Source organism: Lissotriton vulgaris, chromosome 6 (assembly GCF_964263255.1).
Source record: "Lissotriton vulgaris chromosome 6, aLisVul1.2, whole genome shotgun sequence".
Classification (NCBI taxonomy): Eukaryota; Metazoa; Chordata; class Amphibia; order Caudata; family Salamandridae; genus Lissotriton; species Lissotriton vulgaris.
Window position 1 is genome coordinate 1,853,626,691 of NC_141694.1, and position 17,491 is coordinate 1,853,644,181.

General features: G+C 47.9%; 1 protein-coding gene and 1 non-coding gene across 3 annotated transcripts in view; one reads left to right on the forward strand and one right to left on the reverse strand.

Moving 5' to 3' along the window:
* Positions 1-6,986: 6,986 nt before the first annotated feature.
* Positions 6,987-7,114, reverse strand: LOC147709653 (U6atac minor spliceosomal RNA). The gene has a single exon (XR_015296862.1). It is a non-coding gene; the product is annotated as a U6atac minor spliceosomal RNA (small nuclear RNA).
* A 1,250-nt stretch (positions 7,115-8,364) lies between these two features.
* LOC147709654 (low density lipoprotein receptor adapter protein 1-like) overlaps positions 8,365-17,491 on the forward strand; it is a 313,839-nt gene continuing 304,712 nt past the window's right edge. The window contains exon 1 of one of the 2 annotated variants that reach the window (XM_086928172.1): positions 8,365-8,564. In XM_086928172.1, the coding sequence (XP_086784298.1) occupies positions 8,477-8,564 (88 nt within the window). In that variant the 5' untranslated portion in view covers positions 8,365-8,476. The remainder of the gene's footprint in view (positions 8,565-17,491) is intronic. The other variant, XM_086928173.1, reaches the window with a different exon arrangement.

Genomic DNA, 17,491 nt, shown 5'->3' on the forward strand with positions numbered 1-17,491 from the left:
GATAGTGCATTCCAGAGTAAAACTTAGTCCCTATGAAATTGTTTTCGGCCGTCCGGCCAACATATGGGGGGTGCCCAGACCCACCAGGTTCAGTGAGATTGAACACCCTGTTTTGCTTGACTATTTGTACGAATTGACGGCTAAATTGCGTGTTTTACACCAACAGGTCCATTACTCTCTGCCTCCCGTCTCTGAAGATCCAGGCCATCAAATCAATCCTGGATCCTGGGTATTAGTGAAAAACTTCCAGCGAACAAAGAACGAACAGCCCAGGTGGACCCGCCCACACCTTGTCCTTCTTTCCACAAGATCAGCCGTTCGTGTGGAGGGAAAGAAAAACTGGATCCACAGGATTCATTGTAAACGGATCCCCCTGCCTCTGCCCTATGACCGGTCGGTCCAGGAGGGTGTCGCCGACTCAGAGACTGAATCGGTGCCAAGATTCATCCCTTTCAGTGATGCTCGTGTGAAAGGAACAATTACAGAACAAGAGAGTGACAATATTCTGCAACCAGCCGACCCATCATCAGCCAAATTGGACACTACAGAACCTGAAGCCTTATTTCAGGACCATACAATACCGGGAAAACAACGGTATAACCTGAGGCCGAGAAATACGAACTAATAAAATTGAACTAATACATTTTTTTCCCCCTAAGAACTATTTTTGAAAGCGCAGCTCTCCCACCTGAGAAACGTGCTCATTTTTGTTTTTTCGAACCGCCATCTGGGTTCCGCTGCTAGGGTCGCGGTTGCCACAGTCTTTGGAGTGCAGCTGTAGACGGTTAGGTCGACAGTTCTGGTTGGTCTAAGGGAGTTACCCTGGACTGAACAGAAGCACTCCTCAGCAGAATCAATCTCCCACCGCGGGCAGCGACATAGAGAGGATGGAGTTTTTCAAAATGGAGAGACCTGCCAAAGCTGTGAATTTTAAAACAAGAATATGTGGATTGATGACAAAGAAACGTTTTTTATTATTAAGCATTTTCCTGTTATTAAGTGCAATGATGTTTTTAATAGGATATGTACTGTTTTCTTTACAAGTGACCTTTGCACCGACTATATCGCCCATACCTCCTCCTACTGTTTCTGCACATTCTTTTCAACCTCTTCCTGAACATGAGTCAGCTAGGAGATTAGAGTTTATTAATAACTCCTTCATCCAGCTCTTGCACCAACACCAACTAGTAATGAACACGACTAACTGCTGGGTGTGTGGTCTTATGCCTCACACAACGGATAAAGGCATCCCTTACCTTGTCCTGCCATTCAGCCACAATGGCTCTGTGTGGGCATACAGGACAATGTTCATTTATGCACACGAAGTCTACCCCCTACGTTCTGTAACAGACAACCCTAAGAATAGTGCTCTAGTTAAGGGTATAGTGGATATGATTAAGGAAGATATTTCCTATGAGACTATCCCTAGAGATGAGACACTAGTACACATAGGATGGAACGTGACCGGATATGGAGCTACTCTGAGTGAGAAACAGCAGGCTAAGAGATCTTCCCCGATTTGGATTGTATCCCATCAGATTCATCTGTGTCTGCAAGGTACTGGCAAGAATCCCAGAGCTCAGTTAGGGAAGAGTGTCTATACTGAAACGTATGTTTTTGCATCTCAGACTTCCCCTTCGTTTTTAGCAGCTAAGGGTACCTATTTCATCTGCCATGATAGAGCCTATACATGGTTGCCCCCTGACTTCTCGGGCACATGTTTTGTTTCGTTCTTGTTGCCTCCCACCTACACGGCCGCGGCAGATTACCATCGGACAAGGACAGTTAGGGGTGTTGTGAGTAAAGACGACACCGCGGAACAGGAGTTTGGAGATTTCGCAAAAGGTTTTCTGCCGTTTTGGGGGCCCATGGTTAACAGCAGAAAAATAAGGCAATTAGCATGGGTGGTTGAGTCCACTGTAATTGAAACTGCTGGTGCCCTTAGTAACTTCAGTGCTGAGCTCCAATATGATCGTCTTATGACCCTTCAGAACAGGGTCGCATTAGATGTCATACTTGCAGAACGAGGTGGGGTATGTAAACTGATCCAATCGAGTTGCTGTGTATTCATTCCAGATAACGCTCCAACAGTGTACCAGGCCATCTCCAAACTGCATAAAATTTCCGAATCTATTCCTACGGATAAAGGGGATTGGTCTTTTATGGGATGGTTCTGGGAATTGATCCGGCTGGGGATGGAAAATTCTAATGGTCATTGGGATGGTCTTAGCCATTCTTTTCCTGTTCTGTCTGTGCGTACAGTGCGCTCCTGCAATATGTGGCCTCTGCGCTACATCATGTGCAAGGAAGCCTGTGTCAAAAGACGAACTAAGTACCAGAATGATGTTGCAGCAACATCTCAATGACTTTAGGAATATAGACCTGGACTCAGACTAGCATGAGATTAGGTTAAATTGCCTATGTTAGGGCAAAAGGAGGGTTTGAAGTTCCGAAAATTCTGGACTCGTGCAACAAACTTTGTCGTAGCATGACGATTTTGGTGTCAAAAGACCGATAATGACTAGTACACTATGCACAAGCATTTTCGTCATAATCGAGTCACAATTTCACCATGAAATCGCCATTTTCGTTTTTGAACCCTTGGGTTCCATTTCACGCTCGGCAGCCATTTTGTGATTTGCCCTTCACATAGGCTTGTAACTTCAGCTGAATTCGATATCAAAGGACACATACACCTTAATTGACTTCTCTGTGACCTGGGCAAGCTGGAACCATTGCCCCAAGCCAAACCTGTTTGGGCAGTTTCTCTCCCAGTGGCCGAACGAGATAGCATCAACGCACAACAGGCCATAAACTGTTCCCATCGCACACACCCCTGCCCAAATCTTGCTCACACCTGTCTCTGCTCTTTTCTCTTCTTGTGCTTTATGATGAGGAGGAGCCCGGTTTTATTGAGGGTACACCGATATCTGATGGAAATGGTGGGCCTTGCCGGGTAATTGATCACGAACTGGACACACTAAATGTATACTTGTCATCATGACTCTGCTTTTTCTTTTGTAATGAAAATATGTGAATAGCTCACTGTAAATCCTAGAATGTTTGCACTGCAAATCTAAGAATGCTTGCCTGAAGCTAAAAAAACTGTATAAAAGAAGAAGCCAGGCTTTGTAAATTTGAGCAGTCTACTGAGAACATACATGAGCTATATGCTGTTGTACTTCTAGGATGTTTGTTACTTGGTTGCAGCCAATAAATTCGATCTTTGACTTCACCTAGAAGACTCGTGTTTCTGTGGTCTGAATCAGGAAAGGACTTGAGGTCTTTGGGTGTTGCCCTGACACCGCTGGGTTACCGGATCAGTACCGGTTCTGAAAAACCCAGTACCTCACCACCAGACATGTGCGGGAGTGGAGCGTCTGTGTCACGACCTGTCCGGTTCCATCTGCTTCAGTAACTCTTTTAAGATAGGAGCCCTCATCACCCGCCTCTGCATTCGGGGGAAGCAGAGGACTGGGGCAGGTGAGATGATCAGCTCGCACTCGGGAACTGTGAGTACCACTACGAAGCAGTGCGACTGCATCAGTTGCTAACGCTGTTATAGCCAATTTGGCTGCTTTAACTTGAGTCACCGCCTTCTAATTTTTTTTGGGGGAGTTTTATATGGCGCGAACTAGAACTGAAAGTTTGGGTATCAGAGCGCTTTACATAGCACCAGTTTCGTTACAGAAGGACACATTCATTTTTGTTAGGCGCGGGGAGATTAAGTGATTTGCCCAGAATCACAGGATGTTTAGCATCATTGGCGAGACTTGAACCCAGTTCCCCAGCTTCGAGGTCCACTGCTCTAGCCATAAGGCTATATCCTCTCCCCATCTCCTACATCTCTTTACCCCTGCTAGCTGAGCACGCCTGAGCGTGGTACCTCTGCCTCATCCCAGTGAGCACCGCCACTACCAGTCTTAGGAAAGACCATTATTAGCCGTTATGATAAACCATGCGAGCAACGGAACACAATCATGCTTGCCGGTTTATGATGTGTGACGAGGGGAACTCGGACTCGGGCCCCCCAGGCCTGCCTATTCATGTGTCTCCTCTCTTTACGCAGCACACGGACACGTGGAAAACCCCAGACGTCGTCGGATGCCGTCCCGTGCTGGATTTGGAGGAACCCTATAGCTATAGCTTTAAGTGGGCGGATCCGGATCTGGGACACGCCCTCTATACCACGGTAAAACCCGTCCCTGAATCCACACAGAGGTGTGTTACACCCGGAGGAGGAGAGTGGCGTGAGGAGAGCGAGGACGGAGCGGAGAAGAGAAGGAGCGAGGACGAAGCGGAGAGAAGAAGGAGCGAGGATGGAGCGGAGTGGAGAAGGTGCGAGGAGGGAGAGGACTGGAAGAAGAGTGAGGACGAAGGCGAGTGGAGAGGGACCGAGGAGCGGAGCGTGAAGCGGAGAGACCAAGCGGACCACGAAGACCAGGGTACCGGAGGACGATCGGAGGCGGAGAGAGACTGCAGCGACACGCCAGGAGGCCAACGTGAAGGCGCATCGCCCAGCCACGCTTCTCGGGAAGTGTGGCTAAGACAGGTACGGTCTCGTTTCCTGGGTTGGGCAGGACGTAGGCGGGACACCCCCCCCCCCCCCTGATCCAAACCGTGCACTTAAACCCCCTGTTCCCCCCCCTCACTTCCACCTCACGGATAGCGGGGTACTGTTGAGCACGTGTGTTCCCTCACAACCCCCCTACCCTGTCTCAGTGTTTACGGGACAACCCAGTAAAACTGGTCTTCCTTTCTTTTTGGTTCTTTCTCCACTGGATACCGGCCCAAGTGTCACGACGGCAGAAACCCGGACTACGCCTCCCAGAAGACATCGGTAGTTAAGAAGGCGGGGACTGGAACGAGAGGCCACGGAGGACGCTGCGAATCCCCTTCCTTACTACAGAGTTCCGGTGCAAAAGAGAAAACTGTATAAGGCAATAAAACCAGCCCTACCTACTACCCCTGTGTCCGTGGATTTGTTCGGTAAACCACCTGAATCCCCACATGATGCCTAACCACCCCTGAGTCGTTTGCACGAAATACAATGACATGCAATTTGCACTAACAGGTTTTTTTTCCCCTGGGCAGTATGTATCACTTGCACAGTGGCCTCAGTGTAAAAAACTTTTACTTAATGGAATGTACTTTACATTTATACTGCACAAATTCTTTCTACTTGAAATGACTATATATTAACCGCACAGGGGCATCAGCTTTTATGACAACCTAGCTGATTCTGCTTAATGCTGCAACACCAATATGAGACATACTTGATTTTGAACTGCACGATGTAAAAATTGTTTTTATTTCCTTACATGTTGTGTGTATCTTGCATCTATTTATATATGCCTGGAAGCCACTCCAGACGCACATTTGGTCCACAAGAAGGGACATTCTGGTCAATAAGATGTTCTTATGCCAGAAACATGACGATTCTGCTGCTGTATTCTTTTCTTTCTTTACCAGGTTGGACAGCCAACACCGAGACAAGTAGTACAAAGATTTTTTAATCCGACAGAGGAGTCGTTCTTAAAGTTTTTTGGCGACAACCCTAATCAGTTTTAACTCACATCTAAACACACTTAACACCACCTGTCTAAGACTCTTTCTTGCACTCATCATATGGCAATCAGAACAAAAGATCTCCGCCAAAGTGACCCTAGGGGGACCGATAGGACATTGCAGCGCAGACCCAACGGGGAACAACATCCCTATGATGAAGGGCACCGTGATACAGTCCTGTTGACTGTCAGTCTACATTGCCAAATCTTTGTTCAAACTGTTCAATCTGGCTATACCTCTCCTTTCTCCCTACTAGGAACAGTGACCCCAGTTTTTGCGTTTAACTTGGTGGTTACACAGAAGAACAGGATCCAGGTATCCTTTATCAATATTTATTATAAGCACGTCATCCATCAGTACCGAGTAGCAACTGACAGCCGGGCTTTGCACTCTGCATTCCATATTCCTCATTCTATCTTAAATCACACTACAGTATACAGATAGATACTACAAATAGTGATTCGGCTGAGAAAGACAGTCTAACTGTAATGCTAAATATATCATGTTACTGTGGTTTGTTCCACCCTTTTCCACCCTTTTCAATCAAGGCATTTGTAAAGCGCACTACTTACCCGTGAGGGTTTCAGCGTGCTAAGGGTTGGGGAAAGCTGCTACTGTTCAAAAAGCCAGGTCTTGAGGAGTCTTCTGAAGATCAGTAGGTCTTGGGTCTGCCATAGGCGGATGGGGAGGGTGTTCCATGTCTTGGCGTCGAGGTGGGAGAATGATCTGCCGCCGGCGGTCATTCTTCGGGTGCGGGAGACAGTATTATTATTGACTGACATAGCATGATTCATTCAAGAGGTTTAGAGATACTAATGATGAATCAATGGAGCAGGGGAGGAGTTTGGTGAGCCGTCTACCAGAAGGTCACCCCGGGATGGTGATGTGTTCAGTGACGGTGAGAATATCTCTGCACCCTATGAGCTACCTCTGCTTGGATGGGACCGAAGGACCAGTTTTGGAGATTATGAACTAAGAGTGTAGAAGGCGTGGGGAGTTGTGAAGGAACCCTTGAGTCTGCGTCTCATTCCTGAACCTTGGTACAAGTTCAGGAGAACAAACACCAGGCTACCCATGGGATCCCAGTCACTCATGACTGATGGCTGGAGCCCCCCTTCAGCAAAGACTATTCCATAGGTAACCATGCTAATTTATAAAGAAGTGAGCATTATATATTACCCAGATTACAGAGTTGGGGGTTATGTTACAGTACTGAGAAAAAGAAGTCATGAATGCCTGGAAATTGTAAAAGAAATTAAAAGTGTACTAAGAGGCAATAATGCTTTGCAGGTAATTTGTAGCTAACCCGAAGTAAAATCTACAACACTGTATCTCGAATTGTCAATTACGTATACCACAAGGCAGCAGGGTCTTATAGGTTCGTGTTCTGCACGAGAGCCCCAATAATAAATAGTCATCAAAAAACATGGTTAGACGCCACGAAGTAAGTGGCAGTGCCTTAACCGTATATGTGTTGTAAAGGCCACTAGGACCTCTTCCATCCTTGTCAAGGGGAGTGCTAACCTTCTCTCCTTTCATACAACACACTGTGAAAAGCACATCTCAGCCGTATTTAAAGACCCAGAAGTGAATTTCTTCATTATTAGGGTAAAGTTGGTTCTGAGTTGCACATGTGTAACAAGTCCATTCCTCCTCATTTCAATCTCAAAATACAACTTTACCCCTAATCAGTGAGTTTGTCTTCAAGTATTCACCGGGCGTTTTTCTCCCAGCCTGCACTATAATATATGCACCTTCCTCAGCCAATCGCCGTCCGAGGAAAGCTCTAATTAGAATACGAAAAAAATGCAGAACTGGCTCGATTCAAAGCAATTACTTGTTTTTATTTTACGTATTTAAACTATGCACAACTCGTTTCTGTTTACCCTAGAGACGTCTGATAATTTGATGACAAGTTATTTTGATGCTCTAACATTTGATGACTGCCCAAGATGCTACAAGCAGCACAAAGGTGTCATAGCGACTACAAAAGACAAAAAAAAAAGACTAAGTTTGACACAAGCTGGAGGTGGGCAGACTTCAGATTGCCATAGAGCTACTTCGGGTCTAAAGGAGCTACAACAGAGAATGGTGTTTAAAAACGACGATGCAAGCCTAAATATATAGTTGTTCATTAAAATGCATATTGAGCTATATATTTAAATTACTAGAATGTGTACTATATTTTTGAGTTGCAAGTATTTTAAAGTGCATAACTTGAAAATATTCTTGAATAAAAGGAAATATCTTAAAAATCATTATTAGGTGTTATGCATTGGCTTTAATTACTCTCCCTCTCCCATCCCTACATGGGACACTCGGGTATTACAAGATGGCCGCCAGGTCTACAGGTATGTTCGTTAGTCCTATGAACAGAAGTAGTGTGGGTGGGCTGGCCTGCTCTCTCAGGCCCCTCTGGTGTGTGGTCTTGCAGTGTTCTTGGCAGACACACATTTCTGTGAAAAATAAATACCAGAGTAGGAAACAGGTTTTCAAATGAAAGTAAATGTTTCAACAGCCTCATTGTAGAGATGCTACTTGCTTTGTATTTACCTTAGCGTATAGATTCTCAAATATACAATAAAAATATGATGCCACCTCTACATGTGTAGGGGAGATGACTAGATAGTACCTTCAGACATTCGCTGGCTGTCAGAGGTGTCAGACGTACTTCCAAGATGGCAACTATGTTTACTGTGACGTAAACGCGTTTCCGTCTACGCTCGCAGCTTGTGCCCAGAGGTGCTTCCGCCCAGGCCACTCCCGGGGCCCGCCCGCTGCCAGCTCTCCCGCCCCCCGGCCTAGGCCTCGCCCACCCCGGCTCCGCCTCCACGTTCCCCTCCCATGTCTTTCCCTCGGGCCGGTAGTAGCCCAGGCAGCTGGGTGTAGAGCGGTCCGGAGGAGCGGGATGGACGCCCTGAAGTCTGCCGGCAGAGCCATCCTGCGGAGCCCCAGCATCGCCCGCCACAGCCTGGGGGTCTCTTCTCGGCATCAGAGTGAGTCCGTCCTCCGCCTGGGGGGAGGGGGGCAGGGCTACAAGGTGGCATGTCTCTACCCCAGGGGCAGGGCTACATGGTGGCATGTCTCTACCTCAAGGGGCAGGGCTACAAGGTGGCATGTCTCTACCTCAAGGGGCAGGGCTACATGGTGGCATGTCTCTACACCAAGGGGCAGGGCTACAAGGTGGCATGACTCTACACCAAGGTGCAGGGCTACATGGTGGCATGTCTGTACCTCAAAGGGCAGGGCTACATGGTGGCATGTCTCTACACCAAGGGGCAGGGCTACAAGGTGGCATGACTCTACACCAAGGGGCAGGGCTACAAGGTGGCATGTCTCTACACCAAGGGGCAGGGCTGCATGGTGGGATGTCTCTACACCAAGGGGCAGGGCTACAAGGTGGCATGTCTCTACACCAAGGTGGCATAACTCTACACCAAGAGGCAGGGCTACAAGGTGGCATGTCGCTACACCAAGGGGCAGGGCTGCATGATGGCATGTCTCTACCTCAAGGGACAGGGTTACATGGTGGCATTACTCTACACCAAGGGGCAGGGCTACAAGATGGCATGAGTCTACACCTAGAGGCAGGGCTGCATGGTGACAGGAGTCTACACCAAGGAGCAGGGATGCAAGGTGGCATGAGCCTACACCAAGGGGCAGGGCTACACGGTTGCATATCTCTACACCAAGGGGCAGGGCTGCATGGTGGCATGAGTCTACACCAAGGGGCAGGGCTCCATGGTGGCATGAGTCTACACCAAGGGGCAGGGCTACATGGTGGCATGTCTCTACACCAAGGGGCAGGGCTACAAGGTGGCATGTCTCTACACCAAGGGGCAAGGCTACATGGTGGCATTTCTCTACACCAAGGAGCAGGGCTGCATGGTGGCATGTCTCTACACCTAGGGACAGGGCTACATGGTGGCATGTCTCTACACCAAGGGGCAGGACTGCATGGTGGCATGTCTCTACACCTAGGGACAGGGCTACATGGTGGCATGTCTCTACACCAAGGGCCAGGGCTACATGTCTTTACACCTAGGCGTGGATGCCCTGCTCTGAGATTCCAGGGGCCACACACAGATGAGGTCTCCAGACACAAAACTACAGGGACCATGGGCCTCATCAGAGAGAGAGCGAGAGAGCTTGAAAGGTCCAGGGGCACACCTCTGGTCAGAGAGCTGCAGGGACCACGGGCCTCAGTAGGGACTGCGTTTGAAGGGTCCAAGAACATACCTCCTGTCAGAGAGCTGCAGGGACCATAAGGAAGGAAGGAAGGAAGGAAGGAGGGAGGGAGGGAGGGGGAGGGAGGGAGGGAGGGAGGGACGGGGAGGGAGAGAGAGATATATATATATATATATATATATATATATATATATATATATATATATAATATATATGACTGTGCACACCTTTTGTTTTAGAGCTGCAGGCACCACCAATCTCAGCACAGAGAGAGCGTGAAAGGTCTAGGGTCAGACCTCCTGTTAAAGAGCTGCAGGGACCACCAGCTTCAGCAGATACTGTGCTTGAAGTGTATAGGGGGCGACCTGTCAGAGAGCTGTAGCTACCACTGGCCTCATCAGAGAGGGAGCCTGAAGGCTCTTGGGACACAACTCCTGTCAGAGAGCTGCAGGGACTGCAGGCCTCAGCAGAGATAGCTTGAGGGGTCATGGGGCACACCTCCAGCCAGAGAGCTGCAGGGACCACGGGCTTTCTCGGAGAGAGCTTGAAGGGTCCAGGGGCACACCTCCTGTTGGAGATCTGCAGGGACCAATCTCAGCACAGACAGAGCATAAAGGGTCCATGGGCAGACCTCCTGTCAGAGAGCTGCAGGGACCACAAACTTCAGCAGATACTGTGCTTGAAGGGTTTAGGGACAGACCTTCTGTCAGAGAGCTGCAGCTACCACTGGCCTCATCAGAGAGATCCTGAAGGCTCTTGGGACACAACTCCTGTCAGAGAGCTGCAGGGACTGCAGGCCTCAGCAGAGATAGCTTGAGGGATCCAGGGGCCACGGGCCTTATCGGAGAGAGAGCGATAAGGATCTAGGGGCACACATGTCAGGGAGCTCCAGAGACCACGGGCCTCAGCACCTTGGCATAGCGAGTTGCAGGGGAGCACGGAGAGAGAGAGAGACACAGACAGAAAGACAGAACTACAGGGTCCTTATAGACCTTGGCATAGAGAGCTGCAGGGGACCACGGACAGAGAGAGCGAGAGAGAGAGCTACAGGGGCTGAATACAGACCTGTCCCATGAGAGCTGTATATGGTAGCCTCCTGCAAGGGTCTACAGGCCGATTTGGGGGATGGGGGGGGGGGATCTTCTGATATATATATAATGTATTTAGGGCCAGGGTGGTTTCAGCAGAGTCATGGTGCCCCCAGATTAATCCATTCTGCAGACCATTGTTCCTGTTCTGTGGTTCCCAGTGCTCTTTGGACGATGACAGGAGGCAATACCTTCTGAACCAAGTTATGAATGGGTCAGATAAATGAGACACTGAATTTGCTAATGATGATTGCTGCAATTTGTTCATTAGCTGCCTTGTATATGTAGTTAGCTTTTTATATAACATATGTTTATATGTGTTGTTTATAAATGGTGTAAAATGGTTTGCATTCATAAATATACCAGTACTTAATGGTATTTAATGCAATGCTGTAGTAGGCACCCATTGGTGTCCTGTCGGGGTTTACAAGTGTTTATCGCATCTAGAGGGAAGTGATGTGCACAAGAGCGTTCTTAATAGTGTTGTCAAATGCTTATTACTGGTATGTGCTAAAATGTGGCACTGCTTGACGGTTTCTCTTAAAGGGGTCTCAACGTGAACTGGGGTTGTTTTTTTGCGACGAGGAACGTATCTGCCACCTATCTGAAAGTTAAAGTATCTTTAGAAAGACTGTTGAAAGCCACATTCCTTTAGAGTACAATTTGAAAAGTGTTTCTATAAGTTAATAGTCGATGCCACTGTAATTATGCAGCAGGGGAGGAACAAATGTGTTTTGGGGGAGAGGGGGGGGGGGGTTATTAAAATATGCAGCAAGAAAACGCAGATTATATGGAGTGCTAATCCCTATTTTGTGGCCATTTTTTAGGTCGAGCCTAGCGGCAGCGCGCATGCGCTGCTTGCTCTGCAAGACTTTATTTTTAAAAACTTTGTTTATTGGTTATTTCTTCCAATTCTAAAAGGTACACCTGTATCCATACATTGCATCCAGATTATAACAGTCAATACATTGTTCGGCATGTGGTAGCAGTTGTTAAATACAGAATTATACATGTACATATCAAAAGGTGGTCATCCAGTTCCATCTGTTCACTACAGTAACATTTGGCAATCTAACTCTACACTTCCACAATATAGTAATATCGGCACATTTTCGCGTCTGAATATATCACAGGAGTGGATCAACACAGCGTCGTGAATAACAGAAGCTAACCGAGCATCAGGCAATTACGTTTAGCGTACCCCAGGTGCTTCCTACTTGTGTGTTGTCCCTGACCTAACATAGATCCTTCCCTATGATCTCCTTCCACAGATCACATCATACTCCATCCTCTCTTAACCCCTTCGATGCTCATGACGGAACGGTTCCGTCATGAGCATCGGTCGAGCTGTGCTCATGACGGAACCGTTCCGTCATGACCATCCCCGTTTTCATTAGTGCCCAGCACTGGAGGTAAATCTGCATCGCACGAATGAGGTTAAGATTGTAACTGAGAACTACGTAATGTAATCAATGTGCTCAAGTACTGTGTTCCTCCTGGAAGTCGTAGTTATTCTGCGCCAGTAAATAGCATTTCAATGGGGCCCAGATGTCATTTGGTCTAGAGGCCACTGGCAAAAATTCTGCATATGTCGCTAGTTGTTCCTGGCAATAAGTAAGGTCGCTTATCCAGTCCTTGAATTTAGGTGCTCTCCCCCTACCCCACCGGCATGCCACTCTTTTTTTTTTTTAGCCATGAGTAGCGCCATCGTGACACATTTGTGGTGTGTCGCCTGTAATGGTTTAACGTATCCCAAGAGCGCCAGAACCGGGGAGGGCTCCACCGCTACATTGATCATCTCAGACAGGGCCTTAAAAATCTGTAGCCAGTATGCCTGCACCCCCTCGCAAGCCCACGCTAAGTGTAAATAGTCGGCCCCTGGGGCATGGCATCTATCACAGGTGTCTGTTTCGCGCAGTCTGTACCTATGCATGCGCGCAGGCGTGAAGTATCCCCTTTGCCGTGGCCGCAATTTCGCGGCAGTGCTGCACTTCCGCAAAATAGGCGGGCCCGTGTCGGCCGTTGGCCGACAGCAGCACTAGCAAGGTAGTGCTCCTGTCGGCCGCTGGCTGACGGGAGCACGCAAGGGGTTAAAACCTGTGTAGGAGGAATTTATAATGAATTATTCTAAGTCTACTGCTTGATGAAATTCGCTCAGTCTGCTGTGAACAAAAGTCTCCACTGCCTATCCTTCAGCTCCACACCTAGTTCCCGATCCCACTTTGTTCTTGCTGTCGGATTTGGCAGTTCTCTCAGCGCATGTACTGTCCTATAAATTGTCAACACTAATTTCCTGGCCTGCGCTCCTTGTAGAATCCGTTGTAGTGGCGCAAAACTGGGGGTTCGTTAGGAAAGTCAGGCGTAATAGACCTAAGCCCCTGTCTGAGGTGAATATATAGAAAGGTGTCAAGAGGTGATTGTTGTATACCTAAAAACAAGTGCTCTAGTGTTCGGAATGTCCCTTCATGATATAGGTCTCCCCACGTTTTAACCTGTGTGCGTTCAGCTAATTTGTGAAAGACAGTCTCCTGCAGTAGGGGCATGCCTGGGTGGTATGTTAGTGGTAAAAACGGTGAATATATCAGAGGCGTATCTAACAGTTTGCCCAATTGGGACCACGCATTGACTGTACTCATCACTGTCGTCGGTGTCTTGTCTCTGCCAGGTGGCGGGATATAAAATGCGCCCTCAATAGGGACCGGCATAGCCAGCCAGTGCTCTGCTGCTATCTGATACAAAAGGGGGTGGTGATGGACGGAGCATCTGAATCAATCAAACACTCACACCCAGTCAAAAGATCTGGGTTTAATCCATCACCGTTCTTTAGCCCACTCTGCCACCCCAGTTCAGACTTGGCTATATGCAAATCAGTCTGACCCTGTGTCTTATGGGAACAGTCCAGCCCGAACTGCCAAGCCATGTCTTCCCTGGACCGGAAACAAGCTTCCGAGCACCGGTTTCTGGCATTCCAGCCGTCTTCAGCCCAGCTTGCTTGAATCCAGTGGCAAAGTGAGCAAGGGACTCACGTCTGAGCATACCCTGCCACACTTATGGCGGCCAAAAGCGGTACAAAAGGGGGTGGTGATGGACTGAGCATCTGAATCAATCAAACACTCACACCCAGTCAAAAGATCTGGGTTTAATCCATCACCGTTCTGCACCGAGGTTGGTGCACCCAGAAAAAGGCATAATGTGCTTGTGCACTATAATAATACAATTCAAAATCGGGAGTCCCAAATCCTCCCTGAATATAAGGCCGAGTGAGTATCTCCCATTTAAGTCTTGGGCTCTTGCCTCCCCACACCAATCGGGTTAGTTCCGACTTCAACTGTTGGAAGAAATACCTCCCGGGGTAAAAAGGAATGTTCAAGAATAAATAGAGTAACTGTGGTAGTATCACCATCTTTATTAAAGACGCTCTACCTGCCATCGACAGTGGTAGAGTGATCCAGCGTGTTATTGTGTCTGAGATATGGACCATAGTCGTCCCGTAATTGAGCCACATCAACTCATCTCTGTTTTTTTATATACGAATCCCTAAGTATTTAAACTCATCTTCACACCAGGTTATAGGGTAGCCCATTGGGAATTTAGCTGTTGCAGCTGTGAGGGGAAAGAAGCATGACTTGCTCCAATTTATTTGAACACCGGAGAGTCTGCCAAACTTTATTAACTCTCTGAGGATGGGGTTCATCTTTCGATGGGGGTTACGGATATACAGCGTGATGCCATCCGCGTGTAGAGATATAATTTTTTTTCGCATATTGCATTGCATCGCTTTGTCGTTATGATGCTGCCTCAGTTTCGCTGCTAGCGGCTCCACCGCAATCGCAAAGAGCAAGGGCGACAGTGGGCAACCCTGCCTCGTGCCTCTCGTAATGGGTATGTGCTGAGACACCCTCCCATTAATGACTATTTTAGCTGTGGGCGAATCATATAGTAACCTTATCCAGAATAAAAAAATAGATGGGAACCCGATGCGTGTCATCACTGCAAACACATAATCCCATTCCAGGGAATCAAATGCCTTTGTGGCATCTAAAAATAATGCTGCTATAGGCAAATCATCAGACGTTATTCATAACTGTAAAGAAAGTCCTCAAGTTATGAGACGTTGCCCTACCCGGTACGAAGCCTGACTGGTCAGGCAAAATCAAATTTTCCATAAGAAGATTAAGATGCGTAGCAATAAGTTTAGCCAGTATTTTAACATCACAATTAAGTAATGAAAGAGGTCTATAAGAGTCACAGCTTCGAGGCGGTTTCCCTGGCTTCAATAGCGATGTGATGAGGGCCACTCTCATGGAGGGGGGTAAATGGCCCACGTCTAATGCATCCTCGTATACTTCTCGCAATATTGGGGCCATAAAATCAATGTAGGTTTTATAAAATTCAATCGGGATGCCGTCCAATCCGGTGGCTTTACCGGATTGCATGTGCATTATGGCATCCCGCACTTCATCTAATTCAAACGGGGTGCTTAAGAACTGCTGTTGTGTATCACTCAACCACCCCAGTGATACACCCTCCAGATATCCATTTAGATCGATTTTGTCTGTCCTCGTGGTAGTGTATAGTTTAGTGTAATGAGCAGTGAAGGCATTTAATATATGCGCTGTATCTCTATACAACCTCCCATCTATTCCCTCGACTTCTAGCACCGCATTCGTATGCCGTATCATTCTAATCGTTGCGGCTAGTGCCTTACCCGGCCTCTCCCCTTCGCCATTACGGGGGGGGGGGGGTGTGTCCAGTATCGCCGCCGAAATTTGGACTCTCTACTGGCCTCTTCCGTATATTCCGTGAGTTTTTCTCTAATTTTTGATTGAATCGTCCCCTCTGGGCTTATGGCCAGGGACCCCTGAAGCGATTTCAGCTCAGTTTCGAGAGTGGTCATTGTGTTCAATATACTCTTAAGCACCCCAGACCCTTTCGCTATGCATATCCCCCTCAAAGTAACTTTAAAGGCCTCCCATATAGTTTCAACAGTACCCTTGATGCGTTAAAAAAAGTCCAGTATTTCCTCCCTGAGTTCCTCTTGAAAGATAGTATCAAGCAGCATAGTAGGTTGTAATCTCCAGTAAGCTCTCTGTGGGCCTAAATCCTCAGCGGACAAGGTAAGCCGCACCGGTGTGTGATCCAAATAGGTCCTGGCTAAGTGTTTCACTTCAGAAATCGCAGGACACAGCCCCATTAACAGAAATATGTAATCTAATCGCGCCCATGACGCCGCATGTGCAGTAAAATGTGTGCCCTCATATGTAGTGGGGTGAAGGTGTGTCCAGGTATCCACCAGATTATACTCCTTGAGTATTGTGTGTAACTCAGCACGCGCTAGGGTATAGTGGTGGGGGGCCGGGTGTGATCTATCTACTGCCGGGTTATGTGACACGTTAAAATCCCCGCCCCATATTATGTGGTCAGATCCAATGTCCACAATATTGGCCCAGAGCTCAGTAAAAAATTGAGGGTCCTCTATATTTGGACCATAACAGCACACTAAAGTAATCGATGTGTGCCCCAGTCGTCCCCATACCACACAATATCTCCCTTGTGTGTCACGTCGTTCTCCTGTCATGGTGAACTATGTACCTTTTTTTACCAGAATCGAAGTGCCCCTCGCATACGACGAACATGAGGAAGATATCCTGTGCTCCGCCCATCTACAGGCAATGGTGTGATTGGGTTGAGGTTTAAAGTGAGTTTCTTGCAAGAAGGCCACATGTATAGTATGCCTGTCTAGATATGATAGCACTTGATGTTTCTTTCGTGGATCACCCAGCCCCCTCACATTCCATGTTATAACGTTCAGATCACTCAAAACCATGGTTTACGTATATCACAGCAGTTAAACCGCCTGCAGGTCCGGCTACCCTGGAAATGACCACCTCGCAACTTACAGCTAGTATCCATTGATATGGAGCGTACAATGTCTTGCCACCTCAATTGCAAGTCGGTATCATCTTTGTAGCACGAACAGCCCCAATGCATGACATCCAAGTGCACCTCCATATAACAGTATATCCCCCACTACCCCCAAACAATCCCCCCAACCCTCCTACTTCTTTGGCAGAAACATTCTTGCCATTTGGCCCGTAATCAGCAATTAATCATGCAATGTGCCAACATACTTCTCCTTTCTCCCCTGCCCCTCCCATCACCCACTGAAGCAACCCCAACTTGCCAGAACAGTCTACCCACCCACCCCCCCCCTCATTGCCCAACACCAGCACCATTAACACCCAGATGCTACAATCCAACATAGGGGAATACCCGTTGGGGGACATCTCTAGGTAGCTACACAGCCACTTCCTCACCTCGAGCCCTACGAGCTGTACGACCTCTGGGCTCAGTCAGAGGAGGGGAAGTGGGGCCTGGAATACATTACCACCGGAAGAATCGTAAACGTCTTTGGCATCTCGGTCATCAAGTGTCCCCAGCCTCGTTGCTGCTTTGTTAACCATCAACATCGTATGTCCTTTTCAGTGAATCAAGGCCTGCTCCGTGGGATCTATACTTCATGATTCCTCATCTGTCTCCCGTGCGTTGCCTTGTTGCGCAGAACCCCTTCCACCTACTCCATGTTGCGCTCGCCGCATTGTGCGCAGATAGTCCTCCACTTGCTGTGGGTTGGTAAAGAAGCACTG